We start from the raw sequence: 12343 nt of genomic DNA, 5'->3' as shown, positions 1-12343 counted from the left end.
GGGAGGTGAGTTTTCCTCACATCCTGTAATGGAGTTACCAAAGCAAGGACTAAATTTCAATATATATATATAAACAAGTCAAGAAACTGGATTTCAAATGGTCAAGTCATCCAATTTCAAAATTGCGTACGTATCTGAACAAAATACTCAATAGAGGAAATTCAAAGGTTGAGAAACACTTATAGAAATGTTGCACATCCTTAATCATCAGGGAAATGCAAATCAAAACCACTTTGAGTTACCATCTTCAACATGTTTGAATGCCTAAGATCAGTAACACAACAAATCATCCTGGCGAGTATGTGGAGCAGAGCTGAACATTCCCTTTCTAGTGAGTATGCAAACTTGTACAGCAACTATTAAAATTAAAAAGGCAGTTCCACAGTAACTTAAAGTTGATCTACCTACAGATCCAAGCATACCACTCTTGGGTATATACCCAATGAATGATCGTTTCAACAACAAGGAGAGTCATGCTAACACACTGGAGTCATACTGTGCTATTACAAAAATAAATATTATGCAATGTGCAGGGAAATGAATGGAACTAGGAAAAAACAGATCCTGAGGGAGGTAATGAAAAACCATGAATTCACCTGTGGAATGCATGTTCTAAAATCAATAGATCCTGAAAAGTTGGGTAAAGAAGAGGGGTCCAGACAGAGGAACACATGAGTCTCTTGGTTATACAGTAACAGAGTAGATTCTAAAGGCATAAAGGGATGGATGGGAATGAAAATGATGGTTGAGATAGTAGGGAATATGGGGTGGATGAAGAGAGTGTAGGAAGTGAACACAGGTACAGAGAGGCTATTATGGGTGTGATATGGGAACTCACTCAAGGGAAACTTCCTCAAATCTATGAAGGGCATCCAAATAAGGACTTCTAGTAATGGGGGTATAAAGTCTTATCACATTTCTTGTCCTGGTAAGACTTCCAGTGGTAAAATTTCATAAATTTCTGTTGATGTTTTGGCCATAAGTCAAATGTAGATCTACAAAACCAGGCTGTTTCTTAGAGAAAAGTGTGCTGTCTATAAGCAGAGAAGGCCCCATTGCTGAAAATAACATTCACACCCTCACTGTACATCTAGAAGTTGGGTGGATGGCAACATGGAGACTTCACCAATACATTCCAGTGCCCTTGCAATGCTAAGGGAATCCTTATGCATAGGACACTGAAAGAGAATCATGGAAACCAGAACAACCAAAAAACCCTTGACCTACAACCTGTTGACCCTACAAAATGTTCTAGGGCAATGGAAATAATGAGCTTGTGGGAGTAGGCAATGAACTTCTGATTTGACTTAAGACTTACTCTACAAGAATGAATCTTTAGTCAACAATGCTTCTGTAACCAAGAACCAGAAACTAGATAGCTTATAGACCCAGGGTAAAACAAACAAACAAAAAAACTGTTCATTTGACAAAAATATATATCAATGAAATGACTCCTGATAATATTCTGCTATATTTCTTAGTTGAGTGCTTTAAACTGCCACCATGAGAGTCTTTCACTGAAAACAGTTGAGCTAACAGCCAGACATTAAGGGAGAGGAAGTCCAAAGGATAGGTCTCCATCAAATGCCTTCCCTCAGAGCTCAGTGAAGTTGACAGTTGCAAAGGTGATATGCATACACAAGTCAGACTGTGTGGAAGACAAGTAAACAAGCTAATCTGAATCAAATAAAGAAGTTCCACAATTCTTAAATGGTATCTCATATAACTGAAAAGCTTCTCTAAGGAAGGGAACATGTCAACTGGAAAAAGCTAAAGCTTACAGGATGCAAAAAGAGTTTTCCTCCCTCCATATCCTGTAATATGGTTACAAAAGAAAGGACTAAATTTTAAAATTATATATAAACATTCAAGAAATTGGATTTCAAATGGTCAAATCATCCAATGTCAAAATTGTGTACATATCTGAACAAAAGAATAGAGCAAATTCAAAAAGTTTAGAAACACTTACAGAAATGTTGCATATCCTTAGTCATCAGGGAAATGAAAATCAAAACCACTTTGAGTTACCATCTTCAACATGTTACAATGCCTAAGATCAGTAAAACAACAAATCATGCTGGCGAGGATGTGGAGCGGAGGAAAGACTCCATTTCTACCGAGTATGCTAACTTGTACAGCCACTATTGAAATTAAAAAGATAGTTCCAAAGTACGTTGAAGCTGATTTACCTGCACATCCAGGCATACCACTCTTGGTCAAATACCGAAATGGATGACGCATCCAACAAGGACAGTCATGCTAGCACAGTGGAGTCATGCTCAGCTATTACAATAATATATATTATGCAATGTGCAGGAAAATGTATGGAACTAGAAAAAACCAATCCATCCTGAGTGATGTAATGAAAACCCATAAAGACACCTGTGGAAGGCATGTACTACAATCAGGAGATCCTGAGAAGCTGGGTAATGAAGAGGGGTCCAGATGGAGGAACACATGTGTCTCTTGGTTGTACAGTAACAGAGTAGATTCTAAAGGTATAAAGTGTTGTTTGGGAATGGAAATTATGGTTGAGATGGTAGATTCGGATATGGGATAGATGAGGAGAGTGCAGGAAGTGAACACAGGTACAGGGAGGCTATTTTGGGTGTGATATGAGAACCCACTGAGGGGGACATTCCACAAATTGATCAAGGGCATCTAAATAAGGCCTTCTATTAATGGTGGGTATAAAGTCTTATCCCATTTCTTGTGCTGGTAAGACGTCAAACGGCAAAACTTCACAAAATTCTGTTGAGGTTTTGGCCATATGTCCCATGTAGTTCAACAAACCAGGCTGTTACTTAGACAAAAGGGTGCTATCTATCACCAGAGAAGGCCCCATGGCTGAAGATAACATCCACACACACACTGAACATCAAGAGTTTGGGTGGGTGGCAACATGGAGCCTTCACCAATACATTTTAGTGCCCTTGCAATGCTTAGGGACTCCTGATGCATAGGACACTGAAAGAGAAACATGGAAACCAGTAACAAAAAAACCCTTGGCCTACAACCTGTCATCCCTACAAAATGTTCTAGGGCAATGGAAACAATGACCTTGTGGAAGTAGGCAATTAACTTCTGATTTGACTTAAGACTTACTCCACAAGAATGAATCTATAGTCAACAATGCTTGTGTAACCAAGAACTGGAAACTAAATAGCCTATAGACATAGGGTAAAACAAAAAACCTGCTCATTTAACCAAAGTATATATCAATTAAATGACTCCTGATAATATTCTGCTATACTTCTTAGTTGAGTGCCTTAACCTTCCACCATCAGAGAAATTCTTAGAAAGCAGTTGAGGTAACAGCCAGACATCATGTGAGAGGAATTCTAAAGGGTAGGTCTCCATCAGATGCCTTCCCTCAGATCTAAGTGAAGCACACAGTTGAGCAGGTGAAATGAATATATGAGGCAGGTGGTGTGGTAGACAAGTAAACAAGCTCCTCTGAATAAAAAAAAATAAAAAATAAAAGTTCTTCCCAGCTGAGAGACACTAAAATGGTAGGCACAGTCCTTACATATGTCTGGAACAGGTCCTTTGCATATATATCATCTCAATATTAGTTTAGTATTTTTATGGGAACAGTAGCTATGAGGACAAGTAGGTCTCTTTTTTTGATGACTGCACGTGGGCCTCTTTTACTCCTATCAGTTAGCCATATTATACTTTGAAATGATAGATTTCCTCCTTCTCAGTATATTTTTATTTGGTTCTGTTTGTTTGTTGTCCTTGTAAAGCCTGTTCTTTCCTAATGAAAGATGCAAACTGAAGGGAAACTGAGGAGTGAGGGGTTGGGAATGAGCAAGAATGTAGAGGTGAATGAATCTAAAATCAGGATACATTCTAAAAGGGAAAAGTAAATGAATCAGTGTACAAAATTTTAAATGAATAAACAGAAACTATGAGATTAAAAAGTACAAGTTACATTCTCTCTCTGTATCTACTCGTCTTTTCTCACGGTGTGCATGTGTTTCTTGTGTTTCTCTTTCTGTTTCCTTCTTCCTCTCCATCCTTTTCTCCATCTATCTCTTCTCTCAATCTGCTTAATTTCAGAGTCCTGGCAATACTCATCTTGAGTCTACAGTGCTACAGAAGGACAATGCTTTTTCCCTGTGCCATCTACAACCAGGAGCATACTTTCAAGCATGATCTTGGCAAATGTGTCAAATTATTTAACAGCTGACAGAAGAGGAGTGAATCTCATTTCTGACCTCATGTGGAAAATGAGATTCTCACTGCAGAAATTTGTCCAGAACTAAACAACTTTCCACTGTCTATATGGAGGGACATTTGTACAGAACTAGACATGCAGCTGCATGAAACAGCACTAGCTCAGAGTAAAAGCCCCTGAGTAAACATTCTAGAACCTCATGTGACTGCTGGAGGATAGTTAAAATGGCTCTAATATAATTTTTAATAAAAAACTAATCAACACTGTTGTATTAGTTAATGCTTTGTGAGACAGATAGAGTACAAAATGTGTATAAATTCATATTAGACATATGTCAAATAACAGTCTATGAACTTACCAGGGAGTGACAAAAATGGGAGGTGCAACATAGGATAAAATGAAGAAAGACAGAGAATTCTCTGTGTATCAACAAAATACCAGGTGCATTCCTGTGCATGAAGGTACCTGAGATGGTGAAAAGGTTGGTTCTTTATTGAAAAATAAACCAAAATACCTACATTACTTTCTTTTTCCATTTAGTCCAACACCCTGTACAAACTAAGGCCTTCTTTGTTCTCTACCTGTTCCACTGTCTCTGCCTTAGGCGGATCTCAGATCCAAGAAGGACAGACAATGCTAGAAGCCCAAGATTCTACAGAGTCTGTTGCAAGGAGGAAGAAGCTAAACTAACTGCCACTCTCCTTTTAAGACACCCAGACTTGGTAGCTCACAATCATGATTCCACAGAGAGAAAGCCATGGACATAAAGAATGTCCATGAGTCTGAGCCTGGAGGGAGATACACAGTCAGTTCCAAAACAACATGAGTTAAAGAGAAAAACCTGTTTCTGGAAAATGAAAGAAGAGTAGAGAAAATATCCAGGGGAAGCAGAATGTGGGCAGGAGAACAGCAACAAATGCTGAAAGAGGGAACACATGCAGTCAGCCTCATCATCAGTCCTTCTGTTGTTTGCTGATAAGTGCAGAACCCATGTTACATGCATCTGCCAGACAAAATCAAGACTAGTGTGTCGGGAAATTTACTGTGCTCTCACACTCTAGTGTAAGGATGCAGGAGCAAGCTGGTCCAAGGATCAAAGGCTACAAAGCAGGGATGAAAAGGAGAGAACCGGGATCTGAGTCCAACCTAGGCCAGAATAGACAAATAAAAAATTAAAAAAAAAAAAGATTCCTGGACAAGAAACCAGAAAAGAGCCACAGTCTTGGGATTCAAATCTCCTACAAGGTGCTTTCAATACACTCAGCCCTGCCCTTCAACATAGACACAAAGGAGCCCTTTGATCTCTTCCTTTGTTCATGGACAGATGCAGACAGCTCACAACTCAAAGACAGTTTCTCAACCTAGTTGCTTCAACCTAGGTGACCCTCTCCTTCCTTCCCAAGGCTACTGTCCCTATGTTTAATGTGCGTTGATGGGATACAGTTTGTTGGAATGTGACAGATCATATGCACATTATTAATACCAGTCCATGAATCTGGTAAGAAACGCTGATATGATTTCCTAAGCTAAAAGGCAAGGCAAAAGGAACAGCCACATGAAGATTACCTCCTTTCACCAGCACATATCTCAGCATTCAGGGCTACTATTTCTCTATTATCTTGCCCAATCAATCCTTTCTTGCAGCTCAGAATCTGTCCTTCCCATTGGCTGCTGACTGATTTATGACATCATTCTCCTTCTTAGCCTACCAGCACCTAGTAGAATCCTGGGGTTTCCATGGTACTGCCTGTAAACAAATTTGGATCATTACAGGTACCCTGTGACCAGTGACCAGTGAGCTCTGTTTGATACTGGACACACTTGCGGGTTTGGTCAGCATATCAGACAAAGACTACCATTTATCTGGCTCAATTGTGGGGTGGAGTACTGTTACTCCCCATACAGAGCCCCCCCCAAACATGTCAGGTAAGGAAAGCAACTTTCAAATATTTTTGATCACAACTCTCCTAATTTTTTGAATATGTTCAAATCTTTAGAATACCAGGGATGACATGGATATAGATATCTCACGTTGAAAGTCATACTAACTTTTCTTCTTACTGAGAATGTGACTTTAGAGACACAGTTTACTCTCAACGGATTCTTTATCCACCTCAGAGAGATTACAGTGTTACTATGGTCTGTGTTCTTTGCTGTTGAATCTTAAAAGAGAAGGAATGTGGGAGAGACTAAGAGGGGGCTAGACTCTGCGAAGGTAGTTCTTCTAGTGAAAGAAATGTTGAAACTGTAACATGAAAGACAGATTCACAAGAACTGGGGGACAAAAAAATCCAAAGTTTAAAGATGAAGGGCTAGTAAACAGAGAAATAGAAGGAGTCAAACCTGCAGAGATGATCTTAAAAGAACACAAAGATAGTTTGGGACAGAATGTTGCAGAGAATCACACATTTCAAATCAAAAGTCTCAAGGCATTTTCATTTCCCAAGCCTTGTTCACGCAACCATATTGTTAAGATTCCTCTCGGCACAAGTTCACTGTCATATATAGAGAATATTATCCCACTCTGGTTCACAGATTTTACCACATCTTGTGCAGAGTTTTTTAATTCTTGTATGCATTCGTTGTGTTGGATACTATCAGTTGGGGCTGAGAACTCCATACTCAGTTGTTCTTTGTACAACACTAACTGACACAGGTGGGAAATCTTCACAAGGCTTCCCCTGTACAAAAGTTTCATGCAATTAACAGGAACAGAGGAAGAGTAAATGTTATTCAGGGATCAACCTTCTAATAGGTTACCAAATCCCAAAGGGTCAGCCGTAAATACAAGTACAAACCATGAAATGTGACCAGTGGGTTGTATATATAAAGTCATAAACGCACAGGTGTTTAAGAGTTATATAAGATATCATCAGTTACAGGAGTGAGAGGGACAAAGGAGGAGGTAGCAAAGTAAATTAAGTAAATAGAATATTCATATACAAACTCCCTGACATGTAATTTTTAAAAAACAAAAATACCCACAGAGTATAGATAAGCTCGGTGGTCCTGGTACTCAACTATAATAGCAGCATGTCAGATCCAGAGGCAGGTTGGTTTTTGTGATTTCAAGTCCAGCCTACTCTTAAGTAAAGAGTCCATGTCTCTCTACATAGATGTGCACAGGACAGGGAAAAGGCAGTAGCTTGAGAAGCTATCTAAGGCTCTCCTACCTCTAAACACAGCTACTGTAGGACAGAGTTTGGAGGCAATGTTACAGCAGGTATGAGAGCAAGACAAAGCAGGGCAAAGAAGGAAAATGTCTAAGTTGGAGCAAAGGTTGAACCAGATCAACCAGGAATTCCATGCCCACAGAGAAGGATCAGGTAGCTCATCAAAGGAGTGTCATTATGGCTAGAGCCAAGAATCAACCTGAGCACTTGCAATTGGGATGCTGGAAGAAACTTCAGTCTTAGTCAGTCACAGCTAGTACACACTGGATATAGCACTGCTCCCCACAGTAACCTAGAAAACATCAACCTCACCATTTTCCCACTGTCCTCTTCCTCTCTACAGAAAATTCCCAAAGTTCACCTTTCTTTGGGACAGAAAGCACTCTGCACCCTTCTCTACCTTTGCTGAGCAACTCCATACAGCCTGCAGGATCGGTGTGCAACTTTTCCAGGGTCTCCACCCCAGATGTGAGTTCAGCATGGCTTCTACCATCAGCATCCAGCACTACTCTCCAGCCGCTCATGGGTAATGCCTATCTTAACCCACATGCTGGCTCAACCATGCTGACAGTGCTAACAGAGCAGGGCCAGATTTCCACCTCGGCACCCTCCTATCCAGGTGCTCTCAAGTGGGATTGCACTGGAAGCACTCATGGAAGGGAAGATGCACTCCAGGAATTCAATATGACCCTCATTGACCAGGACACTACACTCTCCTCCCTGGCTGTGACAAACCAGTATGATAAAATTTTAGATCCCAATGTCATAGTTCCTTTTTATCCAACACTGCCTGCCAGCTTTGTCCAGGTCACACCACCACAGATGCCAAGTCAAGAATACAGCCTGGCACCTTCCTTCCAGGAAGGCAGCCAGGTCTATTACTATGAGCACAACAACCTGGGCCCTCTGATAGCTGGAGAATTTGGGCAGTGTTTACAGCCCCATGGCTCTGTGTCCTACCCTGGGAGTCAGACCTCTGCGCTCCAACCAGAGATGGTGATGGTGCTAAAGGAGATTCAGCCAAGGAATATCCAAATACCACTTTTTACCTCTGCCTTCTCCTATTCCACATCTGCTCAAACCATGCCAGACAATGGTCTTCCCGGTGAGTACAGATCCAGGAGGGAAGTAGTGGGATCAGCACTCCAAAGAAACTGACCTCTACCTTTTAGTAGTGGACAGTCCACACAGAGGGAGAATAAGTCTCCTGACAGGTTAAGTACAGCTCTGACTTTCCACCACCAACTTCAGACTCTATCAAAAGAGAGAATGCAAGGCCACAGTGAGTAGCATCCATCCTTTATTAAATGATATCCGTGGAGCACACCATAGTCACACATGTAACTAACTACACAGAATAATCAGTCCTATCCACCAATACACTGCAATAGACCCCTTCCTGACCTATCATTGACCTTGTGTCTAGAAGACACTGAGGAAATGTTTTGGTAACATGGGATTTTCCATGAGTTGAAATCCTCCAGAGCAATGTAGCTCAGAATCTGTCCTGGAGGAAGAATTCCTCCCAGATTCTCAGCACCTGTTCTGGAAATTTCTGACACTTAAAATTATAGAGAGTATGGCATAGTCAAAGTACCATTTCTAATTTGGCTAAGCCTGCTCATTTTTTATTTGTTTGTTTGTTTTGTTTTGTTTTTCTTTTGCTGTAGAATGGCAAAGGTAACCCATGTCCAAGAACATAACATCATGTAGACATGTTCTCTACTACTGAATGTCACCCAAGCCCAACACTTTTAAATTCTCATTCCATTTTCCATTCCACTTATAAGATTGTGAGACATGGGGTGGGAGAAAATCGTTGGTTGTTTAAATGCTTGCCTTGCAGGAGTGCCTAGGTGGGTTTGGATACCTAAACCTACATTAAAAAAAAACAAGATTCTGGGTTCATGTGAGTAAGGACACTATTCAAAGGGTCAGGTAAGTTTTTGGAAATTATGGACCAGACAACCTACCTAGTAGCAAAGTTCCACGAAAATGAGAGGCACTCTTAATAAAGACAAAGGGGAAGGAAAGTGAGGAGCACACGTCCAGGTAATTTGGTAACTGACCTACTAAGGGTTTTCCTCCACAAACCACAAAAACAGGAAGGAAAATAAAAATCTCTGAGAAAGCATGACATGCAATGGTCTGCAGAAACAGAGCAGTCACCATCGGTCTGCCCACAGAGGTAGCATCCAAGCTCTTCATCAAGAGCTCATAGGAATGTCCTCCCACTGCTGCAGGGGCCAAATGCTGTGGTCTATGAAATGGGGTTGGGGGTGGGGAGCATCTCATTTACCCGAGGAACTGACTTCTTCCTTCACTCTTTTCCAGTGGTTCAAATGGAGTCGTCCCTGGGATTGCCACCTTCAGGCCAGACACACTATCAGCTGCAGAGTCCAGAACTCTACAACACCAGTGTCCAGGTTTCCCAGATAAGGCCACCAGCTGTCAACGGGGACAGGGCATTAACAGCCCCCATCTACAGTCCTTCACAGTTCCTGGCCTTGCCTACAGCTCCAAGCCTGGAACAACCAGAGGACAAAACCATCCCTGAGATAAAAGAGGGCACAAAAGAAAACCAAGACACACCAATCGTGACTTTGGAACACCCTGACTTGCAGCAGCCTCTGCACTGCACTGACACTGAGAGCCTCAGGCAGAAGCCTGATTCTGATAATGCCCATTTGGGATGCATCTTCATGGGTCTGAAAGAGCTTGTGGGGCTAGAGAAGGAGATTGGATCCAGCTTCGACTTTAAAGACATCACTAGGTTTGGGGCAGACATTCAACTTCCCCAACTCCTAAACACCCTCACAGACATAGACAAAGATCAGTCCTGTGAAAACTGGAGAGTCACCAGTGGCCCCTCTGACCAGGTGAGGAAGAACAAACATAAATCCTTTGATTTGCTTGAGGGGGCTCCTCAGGCCAAAATCCAGCACCAGGACCTGGTGGAGGGAGAGGGGGCTGTGAGTGTTGCTGGGGCCAGTGACAGGGCTATTGACAACATGGCAAAGCACCCAGAGGGCAAAGCTCCCAAAGGGCCCCCAAGCAAGAACAGAAGAGCTAGAAAACAGGGGCAAGAAAGAGCAAGTTGGCCAGAGAACACATCCAAGAAAACAGAGGAGCTTAAGCAGTCAAGGAACAGAGTCAAAGCAGAAGAGAAGCCCACCATCCCCAAGACCAAGAGGAAGAGGAACCCCCCTGAGCTCAGTCAAAACAGCTTCAAGAAGCCTCGAACCAACCTTGCAATGCACATGCTGGAGTCCGTGCAGGTCTTCCACCCACTGGGGAAAAAGAGTGAGAAGAAAACTGGCATCTCCTCTTTCAGAGGTCTGCGAACCTTCACCAGCAACAAAGATTCAGGTCCAGACTCAGTTACTACAACAGTGTTAAACCTGCCATGTGAGGGCCAGGGTCCACCCAAAAGCCCAGGGAAGGTTCAGAGAGCAGAGAGCAGTGTTGACAAAGATTGTCTATCTCCATCCCAGTATGAGCTGCCCCCAGCTGGGAAGGTCAAGTTAGTTCCTCTGCCTTTTCCAACTCTGGACAAGTCTCAATCCAGACCTGCTTCTAGAAAGCCACTTTCCCTGGCTTTATGCAGGCCCACTACAGTTTACCCTGTGCAGTCTCACTCTCACTCAGCTCAACCTACCACTCTCAGGCCAGCCCAACCACCTCCTGTGAGCTCATCTTTGATAGCCTCTGCCAAGCCAGCTCCTCCAATTTCCTCCAGTTCCCCTGGACCTAATGTAACCAACCCCAACCAGTCTAGTGCTATGAACCAGTTGGCCACTTCGAGGCCTGTACCCTACAGAGCATCATCTCACACATCATTCCAGAGAGAGCTTGTTTCTGCTGCCAGGAACAAGGCACCATCACCTCCCAAACCTCAAACCCAATATCTGCTGCATGACTTCAGCCGCCAACCCATTCCATGGAAGAAAGTCGACATTCTGGGACCAGTTGTCTCTCAACCCATCACAAAAGAGCAGAGGCCAGAGAGGGAGGCCATGAAGAGGCGTGCTCAACAAGAGCGTGAGAATGCTGTCAAGAACCCCTCAACTGGGAAACTGCAGATTTTCCTTCAGAGGGAGAGGGATATGGAAATTTCTCAATATTATGGCTATGCAATGTAACAGCTTGCCAGATTATTGCAACAAAGTGCTTTCCAACATTTACTTGAAGAGATATAGTCACTGATACAGATGTATAAAAGTAAAGAAAAAATATAAATATGTATATACACAAGTACATGTGCAGGAATATAGAAGACTAAGTATATAGATAGATAGAAAAAAAAACATACCCACATGAAATTTAATATTTAGTAAAATTGCCATATAATGTTAAGTTGGCTAGTTTATTCTGTTTCTCTTAACTGTGATGAATTTATTTTTATTATATTCTATCCGAACATATCTTAAGAAATAGGTATTTAACATTAAATCAATTGAGAAAATTCTACACTTGTGCTAAAATTATTTTCGAGTTTTTCATTCACTGGACATGGTATATCTTGAATTACATACTGAATATTGAGCACACACTCCTTCCATTTCCACAAAACTGTACATTTCTCACCTCTCAACACAGCTCATATTCATTTTTATGCTACAGGGATTTTTTTCAATTTTATGCATCATATACATGCAGTATTTCACTTATAGAAGTATGGTCTAGGACACATACATGGAAGAAAATATAACGAATTGAGCCTGGTTAAGACATGGTAGTCTCCACTAAATTGTTTTCCTGTCCACAACATAATTTCATTTTTATGAATAAATTTCCCATCGTGTTTACACATCACATTTCCTTTATACTCTTTTCTGTTGTTGACACTAAGGCTATTTCCCTATTTGCTTGCTTGTCCTTGCACTTGCTTTCCAGTTCATTCCTCTACTGGCATTACAGCCTCATTCTTCAGGATTCCAGACAATGTATACTGAAGACCAGCTCAAATAGCTGAGGACCATGGTAA

General features: G+C 41.7%; 1 protein-coding gene across 2 annotated transcripts; it reads left to right on the top strand.

Annotated features, from left to right (window-relative positions):
• The first annotated feature begins 5896 nt into the window (after window positions 1-5896).
• Window positions 5897-11582, top strand: Gm21136 (predicted gene, 21136). Of its 2 annotated transcripts, none has more exons than XM_006540508.3 (3): window positions 5897-6109; window positions 7700-7882; window positions 9691-11582. In XM_006540508.3, the coding sequence occupies exons 1-3, from the start codon at window positions 6103-6105 to the stop codon at window positions 11496-11498; spliced, it is 1998 nt and encodes a 665-aa protein (XP_006540571.1). In that variant the 5' UTR covers window positions 5897-6102; the 3' UTR covers window positions 11499-11582. The 2 variants fall into 2 exon arrangements, with proteins under 2 accessions (XP_006540571.1, XP_003688882.1); XM_003688834.3 differs by having other exon boundaries at window positions 7700-8461; window positions 9691-11581.
• Window positions 11583-12343: the final 761 nt, after the last annotated feature.

Source organism: Mus musculus, chromosome 7 (assembly GCF_000001635.26).
Source record: "Mus musculus strain C57BL/6J chromosome 7, GRCm38.p6 C57BL/6J".
NCBI classification, from domain to species: domain Eukaryota; kingdom Metazoa; phylum Chordata; class Mammalia; order Rodentia; family Muridae; genus Mus; species Mus musculus.
The sequence above is the reverse complement of the archived record's forward strand: the minus strand, read 5'-3'. Positions and strand labels throughout refer to the sequence as shown.

Coding starts and splice junctions, on each gene's coding strand:
- Gm21136 (XM_003688834.3), top strand. Junction 8,462..9,690: donor GCCAGACAATGGTCTTCCCG/GTGAGTACAGAT, acceptor ACTCTTTTCCAG/TGGTTCAAATGGAGTCGTCC.